General features: G+C 36.6%; 1 protein-coding gene across 3 annotated transcripts in view; it reads right to left on the reverse strand.

The window, feature by feature from the left end:
* The window catches only part of ccser2a (coiled-coil serine-rich protein 2a), a 55,945-nt gene extending 33,659 nt beyond the window's left edge, over nucleotides 1–22,286 (reverse strand). For all 3 annotated transcript variants that reach the window (XM_084392793.1, XM_084392795.1, XM_084392794.1), the window contains exons 1-4: nucleotides 21,633–22,286; nucleotides 6,426–7,563; nucleotides 5,552–5,834; nucleotides 5,204–5,418 (exon numbers count right to left, since the gene is read on the reverse strand). In XM_084392793.1, the coding sequence (XP_084248919.1) occupies nucleotides 5,204–5,418; nucleotides 5,552–5,834; nucleotides 6,426–7,523 (1,596 nt within the window). In that variant the 5' untranslated portion in view covers nucleotides 7,524–7,563; nucleotides 21,633–22,286. The remainder of the gene's footprint in view (nucleotides 1–5,203; nucleotides 5,419–5,551; nucleotides 5,835–6,425; nucleotides 7,564–21,632) is intronic.
* Nucleotides 22,287–22,555: the final 269 nt, after the last annotated feature.

Here is a 22,555-nt window from a genome sequence, read left to right on the forward strand (position 1 = left end):
TCTATACCTCTCAGCTAATTAATACTGAAACAGCAGCAGATAAAAGCATGTCTCAGAATCACTTACTATGTTGAAAACAAAGGCTTATGCACCTAGATCATTTAGCAGCTAATGAATTGGCCTGTAAATGCCTCCTGCAAGACAGACTATATTTAGAACAAATAAACAACTCTTAAATAAGCCTAACAGGGTACTGCAGAAGTCAACTGAGGGATTAAACACACAAGTGCAAAATGTAAGGAAAGAAAGACAGGGAGATGTTGAAAACATTTCTTTTGTCTCTTGAATCCATACTGCCCCCTTGTGGTCTTAAGTAAAGTACATGTTTTAAAGGGTTAGTTCACTTAAAAATGTGGTTTACTCTGTCATTATTACCTTCATGTCGTACCAAAACCGGTCCCAGAAAGTCCAAAGACTTCCCATTCATCCTCTGAACACAAATTAAGATATTTATAATGAAATTTGAGAGATTTCTGTCCCTCCATTGACAGCTATGCAACTACCACTTAAAAGTTAATTAAGAGATCGTACAACTAATCCTTATGAATTGAGTGGTTTTTATGAAATGTTCTGAAGAGACAAGCTCGCTTTATATCACGAACAGATTTAATTTAGGCTTTTATTCACATATAAATATTCATAAATGCACACATCAGTTATGGTAAACGGAAGTATGCTTGATTGACGTGCAAGAACTAATAAGGTTAATTATCATGTGTTACACTGCACGTCTGAGCCAGAGCCGTTGAAAAATAGTTGCAACATACTTCACGCGGTCCATGAACCATGCAGTCACGTGATTCATGGAGCTCTCATTAGTTCCAAACAACTCGCAAATGTGTTTAAGCACGATAGACAGCAGTTTCACTATATTTGCAGCAATTTCTGGTAAATATTAACGCATAATGAGCATCGATTACTATGCTGATAACTATTACAGTAGTCTATTACAGTAACTAGATCTAACTAAATCTTTACAAAGGAGTCAACAGAAAATAAAGAATTCTAAGAGTTTAATCTATCACAGTCCATCAAAATATGCTTCAGTGATAATGGATTCTGGCACGATGGGCATAAAGCAGGATCTTTACCCGTTAACAGAAACACACAAGTTATTCTGCAGTGCCCTATTCGACAGCGTGTATAGGTAATATGATGACCGTGTACATTTTATCAATTAAATAAATGCAATATATTATAGATCAATAATACTTATTTAAAATGTTGTTTTTTTGGTACTAAATAATATTTGTGCAATAATTATGAAAAGTTCTATGTAAGAGACTAATAAATAAAAGGCCCAAAAACACTACTACAAATATTATTTTAATACAACAATAATAATATCAGAAAAAAAAAAAAATCAGAAACAATTAAAATTTTATTATTATTATTATTATAATAAGAAACAAAAATGTATTAAAAGAAACAACAAAAATGTTTATTATAAATTATTATCATAGTTATCAGCAACAACAAAAAATATTATTAATATTATTATTATTATATTAATATTATTATTATTATTAACAACTGTTACTACTAATTATTAACAACGGTTACTACTACTTATTATTAGTACTTCTTTATACACTACTTGTTCTTTATATAATTTATTTTTATATCAGTAAATGTAACAGTTCTGTGTGGCTGTAATAAAGCGCATAGCACAACAAGTGATGTTGTGCTATGTGACAAGTGATGAGCTAACCTCTGCTATTGACACCTTCTTGACACCAACACCTTCTTTACTAGGTTTGAAACCTCTGGGAGTATGGAGAGATGCAGGGAGGTGTTGGAGTCAGTCACGGTGGGCTCTGAGGATAGAGTGACAATTACAGTGGGTCAGGTGGAAAACGTCTTTCATCAGCTTAATTCACGTAAGGCCACCGGCCCGGATAACATCAGTGCCTCTATCCTGAAAACTTACTGTAAGGAGCTAGCCCCAGTGTGGCAACCCATCTTCCAACAGTCCATGGATACACACACTGTCCCCATGGCCTGGAAGACATCGCACATCATCCCCCTACCAAAGAAATCATGCCCCAAGGAGTGCAATGACTTCAGACCTGTGGCACTAACATCTGTATTAATGAAGTCATTGGAAAAAATCATATCCTATGCACTCTCTCAGTCTGTACAGGACATACTGGATCCGTTCCAGTTCGCATACAGGCAACAGCGCAGCATGGAGGATGCTGTTGGCACTCTCATGCATCTGGTCTCAAAACATCTGGACGCTCCGAAAATAAAGCCATATGCCAGGGTACTGTTCCTCTGCATTTAATACAATAAAACCAGACATATTGTTATCCAAAATGGCTCAAATGGGTACGAACCCCTATCTCATTCACTGGTACTGTTCTTTCCTCACTAACAGGCAACAGCTGGTCAGGGTCAATAACACCTATTCTCTCATGGTCATAACTAGCTGCGGTGCCCCATAAGAATGTGTTAGCTCTCCTTTGCTCTTCACGCTCTATACCAACGACTGTGTTACCTTTGCACCCAACCACCATATCATCAAATTTTCCGATGATACTGCACTTGTAGCTCTGATGAAGGAGGGAGAGGGGGCCGATCTCTATGTGGAAACAGCGAATAATCTGGCAAAGTGGTGTGATCTAAATGCCCTCATCCTCAATACACAGAAAACTGAGGAGATTGTCTTTGGCACCTCTCATGAGTGCCACATTACACCAATAATCATTCACAATCAAACCATAAAACGAAAATCATCGTTCAAATATCTCGGAGTGTACGTGGATAGTGACCTTTCCTGGACTTATCATGTAGACTATATCTGCAGCAAAGTACAGCAGAGAATTTATTTTTTAAGGAGACTTAGGTCATTCGGAGCGAGCAGCGAAATCCTGTCTCTTTTCTTTGTGTCATGAATTCAAAGCATTCTGCAGTATGGAGGCGCAGTGTGGTTTGGGGGTCTCTCAGCTCATCTGAAGGCCAGGATTCTACGGCTCCTGGGAATCTATTCCAAATTGGTGGGACACTCAGTGGAGAATGCATTCATTGATAGCCATGTACTGCACACCGTCAGACAAAATCTCCCAGGACTCTTCCCATGTGTTGCAGCAGGAGTACCAACTCCTGCCTTCCGGGAGGCGCTATAGGGTCCCAGAATGCAGAAAGAACAAATATAAACACTCATTTGTTCCTCTGTCAATATCTCTGCTGAATCAATACGGGAGAGTAAAGAAGTGATAATTCCCACCAACTTTCACTTTCGTCTATATTTTTATGGCTATTGAAGACCACTTTTGTAGGGCAGGGACCCCCCATCATATTAATTAAGTATCTATTTATGTTGTTACTGATGCTTCTATGTGTTTAGCTTTTTATAGATTGTGTTGTAATTGTTGGAGCTTGTATTGCAAGACAAATGTCCGTGTACACGGACAATAAAGTGCTATCAATCAATCAAAACTTTGAAGTAGTAGTATTTAAAGAACTAAAGATAACTTGTTACATCACTCGCTAAGTGCAAGATCAGATGATATCTAAATAAAGCCAAACCTCTATTTCATTATCCGTAAGAGCACAGGAGTCTTAAACTAAAGATAGACACAACACAGGGATCTAGAGGAAAATCCACTGCCATCAGGAGGGAGAGTTAATCATTCAATTACTGTGCATGTGTGAGGCAAGCCACAGATTTATATGTAACAGGATTAAACTGGCTTTAGCAAAGACACTGCCATAAAGATCCAGGAAAAGCATTTAACTTGAATACTTCAGAAGAGGTTTGATAAAATCCCTAACCCTAAGTATGAGCAATTACTATGATGCTTGTTTTAGGAACCATCCCAAATACTGGCGAAATGTTGGAATTTATTTAGTGCCTAGTAGACCACTAGATGTCACTCGAAGCTCAGCTCAACCTGAAGCACAGTCAATTACGTAAACTGCTCCTCTCTATACAACTACATCAGAGGAACAACCCACGCAAGTATGAAGAACAATGACTTAGCCGTGCTCTAATGTATACATGCTGCTATTACATAATATCTGAAGTCACAGTCAAGTCAGCATGTCTGTGTGTGGGAGTGCAAGAGAACGCTGGTATTTTACATTTGATTACTGTTTCAAATCCAGCCTAACTCGTTTTGTATTCAACAAAGCCAATCTGACATTGTGAATCAGAACAAACAAACAAACAAACAAAAAAGAAAATTAAGGACAATGTCACAGCCTGCTTCACTGGGATCAAAAGCTGGAATGTTAAGCGGCACCGTTCCGCATTCCCACTCGATCAGGGGCTTTGAAAACAGCCGAGACAGAACAGGACCTCTGTTCAGAACGGCGGGACTCGGAGTCACACTCCTGCAGAGTCACAAGTAAGAGCCACAGGGACTAATCCCTAATTAGCAAGGAAATAATTAGCAGGATAGGGACGGAGAGATCCTGTCACATGCACAAGCACACATATAGAAACCAGCAATAAGCAGTACAGGAACGATAGGTTTATCGAAACACAAAGCAGAGGAAAGATTACAAACACCCACAAAGAATTGAACAGCATTCTGTGGGACTTGCAGAAGCCACAATCTCAGAAAAAGGTTTTTATACAGTCGCATTACAGTTGCGAGAATGGGTGTGGTTAAATATATGGGCTGGTAATGCAAAAGTTGTAGGTCCAAATCCCAAAAAAGGGCGATCTATGTAAAAAAAACTAACAAATAAAATGCCCAACAACACTGTACTACAAATATTATTTTAATATAATAATAATAGTAATAATAATAATAATAATAATAATAATAATAATAATATTATTATTATTATTATTATTATAAGAAACAACAAAAATGATCAGCAACAATTAATTAATTTTATTATTTTTATTATTATTTTATTATAAGAAACAACAAAAAATAAATGTATTATCAGAAACATCAAAAATGTTTATTACAAATTATTATTATTATTATTATTATTATCAGCAGCAGCATTATTATTGATGTTATCAGCAACAACAGCAAAAAATATTTTACTATTAACAACTGTTACTACTTGTTAGTAGTACTTATTCTTTATTCGCTACTTAGTCTTTATATACTAATACTTTATTTTTATATTAGTAATACACATGTTGTTGTATATTTTTTTTAAATAAAAAAATGTGAGATTTTAAAAAGCACCCTAAGGGAACTGCAAACTAATTTTGGGAGGATAACTTTGTACTCACTATGCTGTTGAGGTCTGACTCATAACTGCTGCAACGGTGTGTATGTGTGTTGTGTCCCAGTGGCTCCATGCCCTCCTCATCCCACATGTATGTTCCTCCAGAGCTGTTAGAGGGGGAGAGCTCCGAAGAGGAGGCCGCATGACGATCCACATCAGGGGACATGAGTGGCGGCGGGCGCCCACGGAGCACACCACCCCTTAAATCTGCCTTTCCACCTGAGAGCAGACATGATATCATATAACAGCATAAACAGTGCATGCTTGCCACAAATAGAAAAATATGATCAGCTCTGTACTGTTTGTCACATAAATGCAAGAAAGGCAGGCACAACACTTAGCTATACTGTACCTTCCAGCCCAATCCCAGTCCAGTCCATGGTCTCATTCAAGAAGCTCTGCAGGCGTGTCTGGGTGGGTGTGGCTAAAGGAATTTTGTTATGCAGGATGCCATTCTGCGATTGGTCCCCTATGTTGTCAAAGTCATCTAGGAACTCCTCACTGGTGTCATTCCTCTCAAGAGAAGATGCAGAGGAGAGAGACATGTCCTCCGTTCCATCCCCAGAGTAGCGGAGGTTCCCATCCAACCCCGGCTCTGTCACATGCTCCTCTGGGGACACCGTAGAAGCGGATGCCTTTTCACAGCCACAAAATGGGAAAATTCAGTCTTGTTTCAATGTTTGATTTCTCTGTGGTAGCTCCAGTAGGGCTACTAATAGCTATGCAAACATGATTAAAATTTGGAAAAGAAACATTAACTGAATACAAAACTATAAATTTCATATTTGGCATAATCATTTGAGACACAATAATAACTAATAAATCATTAGATAATAAAAACCATACATATAATAAAGATTATAATAATATATATTTTTAATTTGTTAATATTGTTGTACTATATTGCTAATTATATATTGTATTATATTGCTAATATTGCTATTATTTTTATGCACAGTTGGTCCCAAAATTAAAGAACTGATAACACATTAAAAAAAACTGTGAATCTCTGTAAAAAATATGGGTTAAAGAAAGACTAAATTCAAAGATTAGAAAAGACTGATTTGTTCACAATTTCAATCGACATTGTTAATTCTCTCATGAACTCTGATGTTCCACAGTAGAAAAAGTCATAAAGGAACTATTTCTTGAACCATCCAAGAAAAAAAATATCAAGATGCAAGAAATCATGCATGTTAAAATAAATGATAGAGTCAGACACTCACACTCTTTTTGGCACAGTGGTGCAGCTCTGGAGTGAGAGGTGGGGTTATAACATCACTCTCCACAGGGTACCTCCCAACCACTAGAGGGCACTGCGGTTTGGCAGCAATTGGTCGATTTAGCTTGTAGGCCTGTAATGAGTGCTTTGTCAGTGCAGAGTTAGGCAGAAGTGGCCTTCTTATGGAATTAGGAGGCGTCAAGCTCTCTAAAGAAGGAGTCCCAGTAGATAGTCTATCTGTTAACCCCTTTCCAAACCCCAAGCCCCCTAAACCGAGCACTAGCCGGCCCTTGCTGAGGCTCAGGGAAGATTTGAGTCCAAGTGTTCGCGGAGGACGCAGCTGGGTATTAGCTAGCGGTTTGGCTAGCTCCACAGCCTTGTTGAAAGAAAAGGATCGAGTCATGGGTGCGGACGTTGGTGAGGGCAGTTGCTTGAAGTGGGTGAAGCTCTGAGAACGCACCATGTGGTCAGGCACGGCAGACTGTCGTGAGAGGCTGTCGTTGGACTGGGACAAGCTGTCTCTAGAGGTGCTTCGAGTCGAGCTAGAGTTCGCCCTTGGTCGCTGGAGCCCCGAAGAGGCTGCTTGGCCTGGTGAAGACCCCAGAGATGATGTTCCATTTTGAGTTGGCTTGGAGCTTGAGTTTTTTTGGGATATGTCCTGACTTTTGGAGGTGATCTGAGTGTTTTTGGGCATTGGTTTAGGACTCGGGATGGATTTAGGGGATTTGGCTACAGGTTTGGGGCTTCCGGTGGACAATGAGGAGGCAGACCTGCGGACTTTGGTTGCAGGAGTAGAAGGATTTTTTAACTCCCTACTTCCTGGAGAATGCTGGGAGCCAACTTCTTTTTTCTCTTCTGGTATACTGCCCGCGACTGGGATTGAAGGGTCCACTGGCCCGTCACTGTCCTTCCTCCATTTCATGGAAAAGGAGGAGGCTCTGACCACTCCATTTGGCCTAGCAGGGGGATTTTTGCTCTCTTGGGTGAGCGCAGTCTGGGTTGTACCATTGGGAAGGGGTGAGGGGGTACCATTGACAGGACGCGCACCAAATTTTGGCAGTCTGGAAACCATTGAGGACTTACTGCGGACCTTCTGTTCCATCAGCAAACAACAGAGACATGGATAAACATGAAAGGAACACCTAAAGAGAAAAAAAAAAAAAATCAATTAACACAATAAATGAAATCCTTTCGTCCTGTGGTGTGACATGCTGTACAATACTTAAGTCTTAAACTATTTCAAGCAGCATTTGACATTTATTTTAATAAGTATTATGCATCAACATTTTTTTTTTGCTCAGAAGGAACAGATTAGTTTGTAATCTTGATGCTGCTGAATGTAGGCCTAGTATCTGCACTACTGCGTCCATAATTTCACCTGTCAATTAATCATAAGCGATTCCAGAATTATTATTATTATTTTCCTAAAATTAGTTATAATGATATATTTTCCCCTTCAACATTTCCCTACAATTTTAAAGGCATCTCTAAATTATGCACCATTTATCACCTGTAAATCCATTGTGTAACCACTAGATTGCTGTATAGCCCTATATATAAACATATCTATGCTGTGTATTCCCTGGTTGCTGGGTTTTTATTCAGACATAATTAGTTACTTTGCATTTGATTTTGCATGTGGATATGTATACTGTATAAAGACATTATTAAAGACTACTTTTTTTGTTAAAGTTGAGTTTATGTTGATTTGAATAATCAGTTTTTCATTAGCTACAGTCAAATCTGGACACAGAGGAAGCATTTTGTTATTCATACTAGCAACAAATAATAGCTTGATCAGTCACACGAAAGTAATCAGAATCAATATTGACAGTGCGACTAAGACAATATTTCAAAATATATAATTGAGTGTTAAATACCATGAACAGAGACATGATGTGAAAAACACTGCATCAGAATGGTATTAAATGGTTTTTTTTTATAATTTTTTTGTGTAAAGTTTAACATCAGCTCAGTGGTGTAACAGATTTCAAACAAAATTTCAATCCAATAACGTTAACCCCATCGTAGCCTAATGGTGCAGAGATTATTAGGCAATCATTATTTATTTATCTATTTAACATGTACAGTATGTGTGCATTAAAAGTACAATTTCGGCAACAAGAATGATGCTGAGCCAAATGAAGAAAAATATGTGTTCTGGAGACAGGTGTGTTTATTGAACCAATCAGATAAGAGTAAAACGAGAGTCAGCGAGAAGCTAATTTGATTGGCTACATGAAGAAGGTGGACCCGCCCTCCTCTTCGCCTTGCAAAACTCAATGTGTGAGAGAATCGTGCCAAAACTGTAAGTGCAAGTAAAAGAAAGATGCAACTGTACAAATCGGGTTATTTCGGGAACTTTTTTACCGCATATACACAAGAAGTCATTCAGACATTTACAACAGGTTATTTTTTTACACAAAGGTTGATTTTACGCGATCAATCTGTTTTGCAGTTCCTGACTCGGTTACAAACTGCTGTTCACAGGCTTGCAGAGCTTTTGGCCGTGTTTGTGCGAGAGAAAAAAGTGCCAAAAGTGTAAGAGCGGAAAAATGGAAGTCAGAAGAATTTATTTTGCACAAGCATGAAGCTGCAGTTTCACAATACATTCATTACACTTACGAATAACAGTTAAATGCAGCAACTATTTTTTTCTTACACTTGGAAGGCGATTTACACCTTCTTTTGCACACGCAAAGTTTATTTACGCTTGCAATCTTGTGTACACTTTCACAAATTTGACCCTGCGCATGCGATTCTTTATGGCATCATATTACCTTCATAAAAATGTTTAACAAATCTATAAGAATTAGACCTAATATTTAGAAAGATACAGAAACACATTATGCATCAACTTCCCTTATAACAATCAAAGTTTTTCTGCTTAAAAAAAAAAAAAAAAAAAAAAAAAAAAATTCACAAACATGAATGATAATGAGTAAATGTGACAATACCTAGAACTGGATTGAAAGCATTTTATTTGTAGAGAACAGAACAGACAAAAATAATGCAGTAGGCCTATATCAACAGAAGAAATCAGTTGCTCATATCTCATAAATTATCTAGTCGAGCATCATAGTAGCTTAGTAATTCACTCAAAGAAAAGTCTGTCAAAATAGGGCCCAATGTTTAAATAAAGGAATTTTCCTTTCCTTTCCTGTATTTTGAATTACATATTGCATTTGGGCTTCTGTTTTAGGGTTAAAGGATTTCAAATGTACATCAAAAAACATTTCCTGTTTTACAACATTTAGGGCATGAAAATAGGTGGCAGGGTTTTTTTTGTTTTTTTTACTTTTGAATGCAATAACCCTCGTCTACAGTTTTTTGTGGTGATCTGGTTGGAAAGTTTCATGGCACGTGACAGCAAGCTGACAGGATGAGGATAAAGGATCTGTTTAAAGGGATGAGCAGAACTAAAACTCACATACAGTATGTATTAAAGCATGTTTAGAAATTGAAGTTCATAATTAACAAATTAATTAAAAGTCTGCTCTGCAGAGTACAAGCAGGGAACAAAATGAACCCTTATTAAGTGTCGTATTGTTACTCGCAGTTGGCTGCTGACTTTAAGAACTGCAACAACAAAGTATGGTTTAAATAAATTCAAATCAAAGACATAACCTAAAAAATGATCTACTCAAGAAAATGTATCACTTGTGCATCATCTAAATGCTTTAATTAAAAATTATATATATATATATATATATATATATATATATATATATATATATATATATATATATAGATAGATAGATAGATAGATAGATAGATAGATAGAGATAGATAGAGATAGATAGAGATAGATAGAGATAGATAGAGATAGATAGAGATAGATAGAGATAGATAGATAGAGAGAGATAGATAGATAGATATAGAGAGAGATATATAGATATAGAGAGAGATATATAGATATAGAGAGAGAGAGATAGATAGATATAGATAGATAGATAGATAGATATAGATAGATAGATATAGATAGATATATAGATAGATAGATAGATATAGATAATTATAGATAGATATAGATAGATATAGATAGAGAGAGAGATATAGATATAGATAGATATAGATATAGATATAGTATATAGATATATATATAGATATAGATATAGATAGATATAGATAGATATAGATAGATATACAGTTTAATTACTAGTAAAAAAAAAAAAAGTAAAAGTAAACCTTTCTTTTATTAAATATGGAACTGAAAGTGTACTTTTTAAGGTTGCAAGACCAGGAGAGGCAGCTGAGAGAGAGTATCAGAGGAAAAAAGGCGGAGAGTTTTCATTTCGCTCTCTTCCATATTGATTTCTTTTTCAGTGAATTATGTCAAAGGCTCAAAGGAAACCAAAACAAGTAAATTCAAGAGTGTGTGAGAGAGAGGTTCTGGGCTAAAAGCCAAATCCTATAGCCAAATGAATAGTGCCTCTAGTCTATAATGTCTAACTTCATTTTGTTCTAATTCAGTTTTATTCACAAAAATCAGCCTCGTTCATTCTTTCACAAAAGTACAAAGATAAAAGATAAGGTATTAAGTATATAAACAGTAATCCATACACAACGACATATTTTGGTCCATTAGAGCACCAGTTTTGAGTATCTGTGGATCACGTTTTTGGTTTACGAGTTTATGACAGTATAATGGGAAGTGTGTGTTAAAGCAAGGGATGAAAAAGGGGGTGAATAGAGCGACCTTTATTCACACACTGACCCACATTCTGTGACGCGAGATTATACTAGCAGTCACACGACACAAATGAATGGACAGAGAGAGAGAGATTGCCATGCTTTATAATCCTCTTCATTCTGCCAAATCAGGTCAGCCAAAATACACCCTGCCAAAGCCTCTTTACCCAACAACACCACTAGTGACGACCATTAAATTTCATGTTTTCAACAGTCAAAACACAAGCAGATTCTATCACCAGATTTTTTTTGTTCAGAAATGCCATTCATCATGAAAAAAGTATGGTTTCCATGCACAAAATATTAAGCAGAACTGTTTTCAACATTGATACGAAGTGTTTATTGAGCAGTAGATCAGAATATGGATGATTTCTGAAGGATCATGTGACACTAAAGACTGAAATGAAAATGCTGAAAATATTGCTGTCATCATAAAAGGAATATTTTACATTTTTAAATATATTAAAATAATGTAATAAATTGTATATAAATTGTAATAATTTAATTACAGTAATTTACTGTATTTAATTGAAAGAGACTTTCAACAACATCAAAAAACTCTTATTGACCCAGACTTTTGAATGGCATGTCTGAATATTGTAGAATGATATTGATATTGATATTTTATTCTTAAAATCAATGACTTAACTTCAATGTGTATAATGTTATGTTGTTGTTGTTTTTCTTAATAATATCATTTGCAATGCTTCATGTTAGTACAGTCTAGTACTTTGTATTTGATTTTTAAAAATGTTCTTGTTTTAAAATGAGTATTGCAATGTTGTGAATCATTTCAGAGATTTTGTTTTTAGGCTTTAAACTCCTTACTGAAAGATCTTTTTAAAAGTTTCAGTTACTGTACTGAATAAACTACTGCATAAATCTACATAAACATACAGCATCCATTTAGAGGGCAAAAGCCTGGGGTCAGATGATGTCATAGATGGGGTTACTATGGCAACACTTCAGACCATCTGTCAACTGGCTCCTTCCCACACAAAAATCACTCAACTAGAGCAAAGACACTAAAACAATCCTTGAAAATGACAGTGAGGATACCTGCATCTCAAGACACACGCAAACCCACCCACGCATACACACACACACACCAGCAAACATCTTTCTGACTCTAAAAGACATCCAGATGAGAATTATTATGGGTAACTAGAGCCAAGGAAACAAGGCGAGTCACTTCAGATCAAACAAAGTAGAATTTGATGAGATGTCTAAATGTGATTTTAAATGGACCTCAGGCCACAGCAGAACCCCAGTGTCTTCAGATAAACTATTGCCTTTAATCACATTTCCACCACCAATTCCAGCAAAAACAAGAGGGTATTGTTTGTGTCTCTAACAGTCCAACCTTACACACTAAAAAAAGTCTTACTGGAGAAAGATTAAACAAAAATATATACTAATTCCATCCTTATACTTATAAAAAAAAAAAAAAAAAAAAAAACCTTTTAATTCAATGTGTAATTTGCAGTTTCTTTTTAATGAATTGTGAAACGTATTTACAATTTCGGAGTAAATTATTTCTACACTTGGGCAAAAGTTAAATGTTGAGAGCAGGGGGAAGAACAGAATGATATATTTTACCAAGCTGACCACTTTTCTGATATATCCCAGTCGGCTAGAGAGCTAACATAATGTGTGCACAACATGTGACGGACCGACATTAAAATCAATTAGACACGGTTATCTTTCTGTCTGACTGCAGCTCTGTACTGAATCCGCTTGCCCTTACTGACGGGTCGGTTATGCAAAAAGTCCTCCAAAGCACATTGTATGAGATAAGCTGGTGTTTGAGTCTGACACTAGTTTGTTTCTATCTTCAGCTGAGCTGGCCTCAGGTGTACACAGGTTGGGATTTGTCATAGAGAGCAGCTTATTGAAATAAGGCAGATCTGCTTGAGGGCTGGATTAAATGCATTACAGTCCACCTTAACAGTCTTTGCGGTGTTTCCAATTGGTGCGCTCTCCATTTGACATTATTTCTCAACAGCATTTCTTTCTATTGGGTGACTGTAACATCAGTACAGACTGAGGCCAATTTTCTCCTACGCACCAAGCATTTATTCCAGACCAAGACATATTCAGGTCAGACACCTAGAAAAACGCACACAGATATATGTCTGGAGGAGAGCAGTGGGCACTCAGAGTCTGTTAATATTTGATTGATACAAAAATGAAGGTGCAAATCCAAAACAGAATTGCAGTCAGGATCTTCATGCATATAACCACGTCTTGCATTTTGAAAAGGGATTTCTCAAATTTTGGCAGGCATGTGTTTATTGTTCAAGCCACAGTGATCTACAAAAAAAGATTGTTTTATTTCAAAGTTGGCACTAGTAAAACGGAAGCTTGTTTCTCATTTATATGGCACTAAGGAACTAAACTAATTAAGAAAACCACCATCCGCCACACACTCACAAAACAAATGTAAATACGAAATATATTTCTACCACATCAAACAGAGTCTGCCAACATTAGAAAAAATGAAAACAAAATTGGACTGTTTTGTGACTTCAAGTCCATGTCAGTTAGCTTTGAGGGTAAAGTTAATGTACTCCTAAAAGCTGGCAAAATAAATGTTATCATATATTCTTTAAAGGTATAGCGGAGGATTTTCTTTTTCCGGGTGGATCATCAAGACTATTGGTCCTCCAAAGTGTCAATCATTCTGGTGATATGTTTACGTAAGGCCGTCCTACGTGCTCGTGCACACGATTCACACGATGGTGTGCGCTCAAAACACAGGTTGGGCTTCCCACTGATGCCTCAGTCGCGAAGTTTCTACTTGACAGGTAAAGTTTAGCATGCTATTTGGAGAAATCCATTTAAAATCACTGCTAATAAAAGTTAATGTAAGCTATGATTAGCTCGTGCATGCTCTCTCGTGCACACGTTTAATAGGCGTTCCCTCTCGGGAGCATGTGCATTTTTTCAAAAAGTGGAGAGGGCGGTTCTTTCCTAAAATTCGGGAAAATATTAATAATAAATAATTAATTAACAAAAAAAACAAAACAGTTATTAATAGTTTTAACACTGATTTCCATTTCCATATATATATAAATTGAGTTCATTAATTGATTCTATTCATTGTAGGCAATAGATTCAGGAATTTATCCAGACCAAATTAGAGTTTGCTAAAGCAACTTATAGATGCATATGGCTTTTGGTTAACATTATTCCTAAGTAACATTAACAGAAAAAGAAAGTTGTTTCAAAAGAAGAGCTACTATTTGATTAAAAGACCAACGTTTTTTTTCTTTGTGACTGTGACTGATAAATCAATCACAATAAGACCAGACCAGGATAGTTTAATTCGAAGTCCACAGTAGTCGATTGTCGAGTTCACGCGCGTGATCATAGGTAACTAAACCTATGCGCGTGAACTCGACAATCGACTACTGTGGACTTCGACCGAAAACAGGAAGTAAATACAGGTATGTGCGCTGGCTGAATTAACATCACTTTTATTCATATCTTTCACATCTACTGCAGTCAGATTCACCGTGTTCACTCTGCAGGAATCACTCACATGGCTGGGCACTTGTAATGACACATCAAGGATGTTAAGAGGCTAAAAAGCAGGTTTAAAACTTGCCCCATTTAAGTCAACAGGGTGCAAATTTTAAAAAGAGGATAACACGGTGTAGGCAACACCGATTTTTGTCGTTGTTCTCTGTACTGACAGCACTCCAAATTTACAAAAAAAATGAGCTCAATGTTAAAATTGACCAGAGTTCTCCTTTAAGTGCAAAAGGGGTTAATCTTTGAAAAGTCTGCTGACTGCCCTGAATTACATGTAAAATAGTCTCCATACAGTAAAGATTTGTTTATTAGCACTCCAAAGATTTGGTCTTGGGCCTCGCATCTGCTAGTTTAACATGAGCTAACAACTCTTTAGCCAGACTCTCTTGTTAAAGAACGTAGTGATGCTAGTTACAGTAGCCTTCAGCAATGTTCTTCATTTAAAATCAATGTTGTTTTGCACAGGCAGCTAATGAGAAATCCAACAGACTACAGCTGCATGAAGCCTGGGGTTACCAGCGCTAACACTCCACATATAGAAAACTGATTGACAGTGATCAGAAGCCTGATTGTACATAAAAGTACATAGAGCTCATTCTCACCAATATACTGGCCAGGGCAAATTCTTATTAAACTTGAGAAATTGCTTTAATTAAGATGGATTTTGAAGGTATATTGGAATATAGTTTGGAGTTTTCCAAAACATATGGCTCCATACAAATAACCATCCAACAAGATTTCCACCCTAAATCTGACGTCATAGTATTAGTTCCGAAATAAGCAGACAAAACTATACTCTAGTCTCAACCTTCTTATTAAACACAACAAAGAAGAGGATCAGACAGCTGATCCTTAAAAGCAATCACAGTAACGTGAGCCATTACAATGAGCACATTGTAATTAACAGTGATTACTAGAGGAAAAAAACCTTTCAGCAGCAAAACCTTATCCTGCTTAAAGTAATTTGATCAGCAAGAACCTACAACATTTACACTGCACTTTAATGCACACAGAAAATACTAGGAGGAGCATAAGAGAGACAAAAGAGACTAAATACAAGGCTTTGTGAAAACTGATCTAAAACCTCTCAAGGAACAATTCTGATTTGAACCTCCTTTTCTTGTTTCTCAATCTCATCTTTCAGCCTAACAAACCTAATCCACTTACGATAATGCCAAATGTCCTTTCCGTTATTGCAAGCAACAAAATAAAGAGTTTTCAGTCAGTTAACTTGGCAGGTCTCTTTTTCTTTCCAAGCCATTCATCATTCAGAGGATGTTCTGCGTTTTATTCCCCATGACCTGGTCCATAAGGACAAGGAGCTGCTTAAAAAGACACACATAAAGACAGAGAGAGATGCATTATTCACGGCGGCTATGTTCAATGACTCAGCTCTGCACAAAAACAACTATATAATTCATACAAAATATGTTTTAGTTTTAGTGACAACTTATGGCTGTGCGATCAAACTTAATGTGACAGAGGACAATATTCAACAAGATTTTAAGACTATGATAAACTAAATCATGTCAGATGGTGTCTAGGTTCAGTAAGTAAACAATATTGTTTCAAACCATAGTAATTTCTCTTCTGTGCAGTTCTGTGAAGGTCTTTCAGTTTGTTTTGTGTGGAAACACCAGACGGGCCAAACCTAATATGCAAACAAGTCCATTTGAATTTCAGTCAGGGTGAACATGACATCACCATTGACTAAACAAAAGAACAGATGCTGCGCTGTCGCTGATGTAGTTATTGTATAACAGAGAGCCCAAATAAACATAACTACTCATCCACAGCTTAAAAAAACAGATTTTTAAAAATCCAAACACACATTCACAGTCACGTAAAGCTGCTGTGATTAGCCGCTATCCTGCTAACGCTCACTTTGACACTAAGCATCCTTCTCAAAATCTGTAGAGAGCTTTCTGACTCTCCAACCATGATGTCATACAAGCAAATATAGCAAATACTGAGGACATCCAAACAAGCTGAATAATCACAGGCTCATTTATTTTTGAACAGGAACTCTATAATGAGTCATGCAACTTGATGTCAACAGACAATGAAGTTCTCCGTTATCAGATTATTATATTGTGAGTGATTATTATACTCACAAACAGGGATCTGACCTTTCCAGGATCCAGGACACAGGACCATGAAATGATGATGTTTGTTCACAGATATAGGGCCAGATCTACTAACAGCTTGCACAACTCTCTTTTGGTATTAAAAAAAAAACTGTCAGGATTTACTAAAGACATGCAGTGAAAAATTAGCGCTGAAAAAGTGTGGAGAGGGTTCTGCAGCTGACCTTATTGCAAATGCATTTGTAGGAATTTCCCTTTCAGACCCAACATTTATGGGAAGAGAGAATTTAAATAAATCATGGGAGATGATTTACAAAAGTCTGCGCTAGTCAATTTATTGGTATTTGCGCCATTATTTATCACCCAAAAAAGCATGTGATGCTAATTTACGCTGCTCTTGGTAGATTGCATTGGTCTTTATAGAAATCCAGCTGCGTATGTGCTCTTTAATTTGTGTGTCGTCAATAGATCAAGCGCAGAACTTTTCACTCCCATCTGCACATTTTTGTAATTACGCTCTCATGCTAATTTGCCCTGTTTAGTAAATCTGGCCCATAGTCTTATTCATACAGAGAGACATGTGTTTACATAGAAAAGGTATAAGCAAATGAAACACACACAAATATGTACAGTATGGGGTCAGTAAGACACAAAATAAACTTGAGGATGGGCTGACCCTTCACAGACACCCAAAACTATAAAAAAGTGAAAAATATTAATGAGCTTCATAGGAAGGCCAGACACATACACAGACTACACAGAAGAAAGCTGGTATTGATAAGAGTGTCTACAATGTAATGCGGGCAAAATAGACTATGGGTGGCAAAACTGCTGTCATAACAGCCACCAATGAACAACTGTACTAAACATACACGATCGTTCAAAGGCTTGGGGTCAGAACTTCTTTTTTTTAATGTTTTTTGAAAGAAGTTTTTTTTTTTTAAATCAGCAAAAACAGTAATATTGTGAAACATAAATTTAACGCCAGTTTTCTGTTGAATATATTTCAAAAATTTACTTTATTCTTGTGATGGCAAAGCTGAATTTTTGACAGCAATTTCTCTTCATGATCATTCAGAAATCCTAATCTAATCTAATATGCTAATTTGGTGTTTAAGAAACATTTCTTATTATTATCAATGTAATATATTTTAGTGGAAACTTTTTAGGGTTCTTTTATGGTTAAAAAGAATAGCATTTATTTTAAAAAGATACTTTTGTAATATTAGAAATGTCTTTTTATCAATTTAATGCATCCTTGCTGAATAAAAGTATTACTTGTATCAGGGTTACAAAAAAATATATACATTATCCAAATATATTTTAAATAATATTTTTATATACACAGGTATACAGTATATACACATACATTCATGCATACACCATTGTGTTAAAGATTGTCTTAATTTATTGTACTGGTCAATATTTGCCACTTAATTGTTATAATGTAATATAACAATAGAATTTATAATATGCTATAATTCAATTGTTAAATAATTTCCCTATTTTAAATTTAGACTTCCTTTGCTCTTATCTGACACTCACTAAAGTTAATCTTTAAAAACACTAATTACTGAATAACAGCATTAAATAGATCTTTAGCCAATCTCAAAATGAATATCCATTTTTCATATGTACTGTACATTATAATGCTGTGATGCCCATATTAACTTTTAATCGATGTCTTATTTCAAATAACTGGTTCTAGTTTTAGCGTTTTATTTTTTGTTTGTTTTGACAAAATAAAATAGAATTTTAATATCAGCCATCTATGAGTTATAAGCCATAACATGAAAATAATTATCGGCTTATCGGGTCTGAATATTATTACTATCCCATATCAATGATGTAAGTGTACAGTAATACAAGTAGAACACAACACAACTAAAGTTACCATGCAGAACAGCTGTCTGGCACTGAGGACAGACATTTAGCTGCCTGGATTTAAATTACACTACATTACACTGACTGTAATGCAATATGGGAATCTAGCTCATGGAACAGACCTCAGGCCGATCACCTAACAGCCATTGCTGTTAATACACACCCCTCAGAGATATCTGACGCTAGGACAGTCACGTGGACAAAGCAGCTATGAGAAGAATTTTATCAGGTACTAGTTGGTGTTCAGCTGGTGAACAAACACACACGCACACACACGACTGACAGCTGCTGGAACATTCAACACACATGCAAACTAGAGCAATAAACAAAAGATCCTTGCACCTGTCAAGGACACACACATAGCCTGTCAACACAAGTGCCAAGTGAAGAGTTTTAATATTGAGAGGGGGGCGTTGATGCTTTGGCTTAACACCGTCTCGTCTGCATCTCTGAGAGTTCATGGCCATTACCATCAGCACAGACTGACAGCTATGCAATCTTTATACACAGAAAGAATGACAAGTGTAGTGGGTGGTGTGTCCCCACCTGGTGCCAAATGACAAGATGACAGATAAATGTTTTGTACTAACATGATTCAGTTGATTCAGATGTGCAAATTAAGCCATATTCACTGTATTGTTTCTAGATATACAGTAGTATGCTAGCATGCATTGAAATATACAGTAAAGCACTTTTAATAAAGGCTTATCCCAAGTCGACATCTAATAGGCATGTATTAAGAAGGGTGATGTTACTTCTGAAAGAATTACTATAATCTCTGGTTATTTCCAGGGCTGGTTACTGAAAGACAAGATCATAGCTGAAGTCATTATGTCAGAGATCAAAGTCTTTCTAGTTTCTAGGCCTCCACACAGTACATTTTCCCATGATGCACTGTGTATTTTTATCACATGGAACTAAAAATAGGGTCACGTGTTCATTGACATCGATAAATGACAAACTTCTAGAAAATAAAACCAAAACACACACGATTGTCTTTCAAGGAGTGAAAATACCCTTAAAGGGTTAGTTCACCCAAAAATGAAAATTCTGTCAGTAATTACTCACCCTCATGTTGTTCCAACCATGTAAGTCTTTCGTTCATCTTCGGAACACAAATTAAGATATTTTTGATGAAATCTGACAGAATTTTGACTCCTCCATAGGCTTCCAGTGTGACCGAAACTCACCGGCCCAGAATAGTTATTAAAACATCGTTAAAATAGTCCAAGTAACTACAGTGGCACTACATTAAGTTTATCATGCGACGAGAATACTTTTTGTGCGCAAAAACAAACAAAAATAACGACTTTATTCCACTTTTCATTTCCTTCTCTCTGGGCCTCGTAGTGTTTTTGCGCTGCGCGTCTGTGTTGCACGTCATCACGCAACACACACATGACCGGCGTCGGCCAATAGTGAGCCTACGTGGTGACGTGTAACACAGACGCGCTGCGCAAAAACACTACGCGAACCAACTAGAGGTCCAGAGAGAAGGAAATGAATAGTGGAATAAAGTCGTTATTTTTGTTTGTTTTTGCGCACAAAAAGTATTCTCGTCGCTTGATATACTTAAGATTGAGCCACTGGAGTCACTTGGACTATATTAACGATCTCTTTAATAACTTTTCTGGGCCAGCAAGTTTCGGTCACATAGAAGCCTATGGAGGAGTGAAACATGGCTCAGATTTCATCAAAAATAGCTTAATTTGTGTTCCGAAGATGAACGAAGGTCTTACGCGGTTGGAACAACATGAGGGTGAGTAATTACTGACAGAATTTTAATTTTTGGGTGAACTAACCCTTTAAAGGGATACCAGACAGTTTCTGGTCTCATTGACTTCCATAGTATATTTTTTTCCTACTATGGAAGTCAATGAGACCAGAAACTGTCTGGTTACTGACATTCTTCTAAATATCTTCATTTCTGTTCAGCAGAAGAAAGAAATTCATACAGGTTTGAAACAACATGAGGGTGAGTATATGATGACAGAATTTTCATTTTAAAGTGGAGTATCCCTTTAAGCCCAGTCCTATTAAATGCACTGTTCAGTTAACATGAATGCAACATGTGTTTGTGATGTACTATATAACTCGATACATTTTTGAATTATATAAGTTGCTCTGAATACACATATTTGATATGGTTCAGTGAATATATGTGAAAATCTATTACGTTACACTACCCTAAAGGCTGTGTTGTGTAAAGCATGTTATCTTTATTCTGTCTGCTGCTTGGATGGACTCTGCTGGAATGAGCAGTTACAGTCTGGGGGGCAAAGGTCATCTGTTCTCAAAATAGCAATCCAGTTCAACATTAGCAAGAACAACGTCTGAACTGATATGAGTGAGCGTTGAAAACCATGCAAGCTGAGCTAGGCTTTTCAATCACAACAACTTAAGGGAGCATTAAGAACAGGTTGGGAACCAAGAACTAGTTCTTATTCAGAACCAGTTCTAATTCTTAAACAATATCGGACCTTTATGACTTACAGTTCCATAAACATGCCTTCTTTCGCAGGTGTGGACAGAACACCATAACCAGACTGACGATAGGCTACTTTTTTGCAGATATTCACAATTTTTAACTTAATTGGCTTTTGTTCTTTAATGTTTGTTGCGGTTGTTGTAGTATAATTACTTGTAGTAGGCCTACAGTTTGTTTCATTTTGCACATACACATCAAGTATGGCCTGATTCCAAACCAAATGCCTTAAGCTGAAAAAATGACTCATAAGGTTTTTTAGTGACTTTTTAGTCACAATTGTGAGCAGTCACTGACTCAGTGACATTTTGAATGAATGAATTATAATGAATAATACTTTTTTTCATTTTAATAGTTAATATGTTATGGTGATATGTTATATGTACTGAGAGCAGTAAATGCAATATTTTTTCAAATATTTCTAACTCAAAATGAATCGTAAACGAATAGGAAGAATCAATTTACTGCTCCCATCATGTAACTTTATGTGCGCACATATACATATTATATTCGAGATGTGACTCACCTGTTTCGATGAAAATCATCCGCGTCTATCCATGATGTAATTGTCAATGCTCAAGAGTTCACGGTTAACTTCACAGCTCATTCATTGGGTACTCAGCTGACATTGGATCATATTACACAATAAAACAGCGAAGTTATACTCCTGCAAAGCAAATATGTTACTAAAATAATCCAAAGAAATGAAAAAAAGCTTCCCCTTAACCAGAGCGCTTATTCCAGACTATCGATTAAAAACGTTTACTTTTACGTTTACTTTACGGTTTCGCTACTACAAGCACAAATGAACGCGTTATAATCAGTCCGAAAACAAATACTCGTATTCCTATTTTAGGATCGATCCAGGATTATAAATAATCTGATATTTAGTGATGCTGTACTGAAGTGAGACTCCCTCGTGATGTTTGCGATGTTTCGTCACTCATTCCAGCATCCTCTTCATCTGCACCTTGCGATTCACTTGAGCTTCCAAATAAACGCGTCACGAAAGATATCAAAGAACAGTTTGTTTATAACGCTAAAAGCAAGCAAGATTCCTCTGCCTTGAGCTGATGTATTGAAAAAGCTTGCGCTCAGCAACAAACAACCCGTCAACCCAACCGAGAGCACCCATTAACCATACCCTGATGCGCGTCGGAAGTGTGACTCTGACTGACGTAGGACGTGATTCACAGTGCACGAGCTTAGAGCTGCACGAGCTGCTCTGTGGCCGGGAGCGCGCGCGAGTGTTGAATGGCGATGATGACGTGATATGTATGGGAACCTTTTTGTATAAATACATGGAATTTTTATACACATTCTGCAGTTTATATCTTGTACGCATTACAAATGTGTGTGATATATTTGTTGGCTAACCTAGGGTAAAATGTAGGATCGATGGGCCCACAACAATTTTGTAAAATGTATTTATTTGGATAAACATAGGCC

The sequence above is a fragment of the Rutilus rutilus genome, assembly GCF_951802725.1.
Source record: "Rutilus rutilus genome assembly, chromosome: 21".
Taxonomy (NCBI): domain Eukaryota; kingdom Metazoa; phylum Chordata; class Actinopteri; order Cypriniformes; family Leuciscidae; genus Rutilus; species Rutilus rutilus.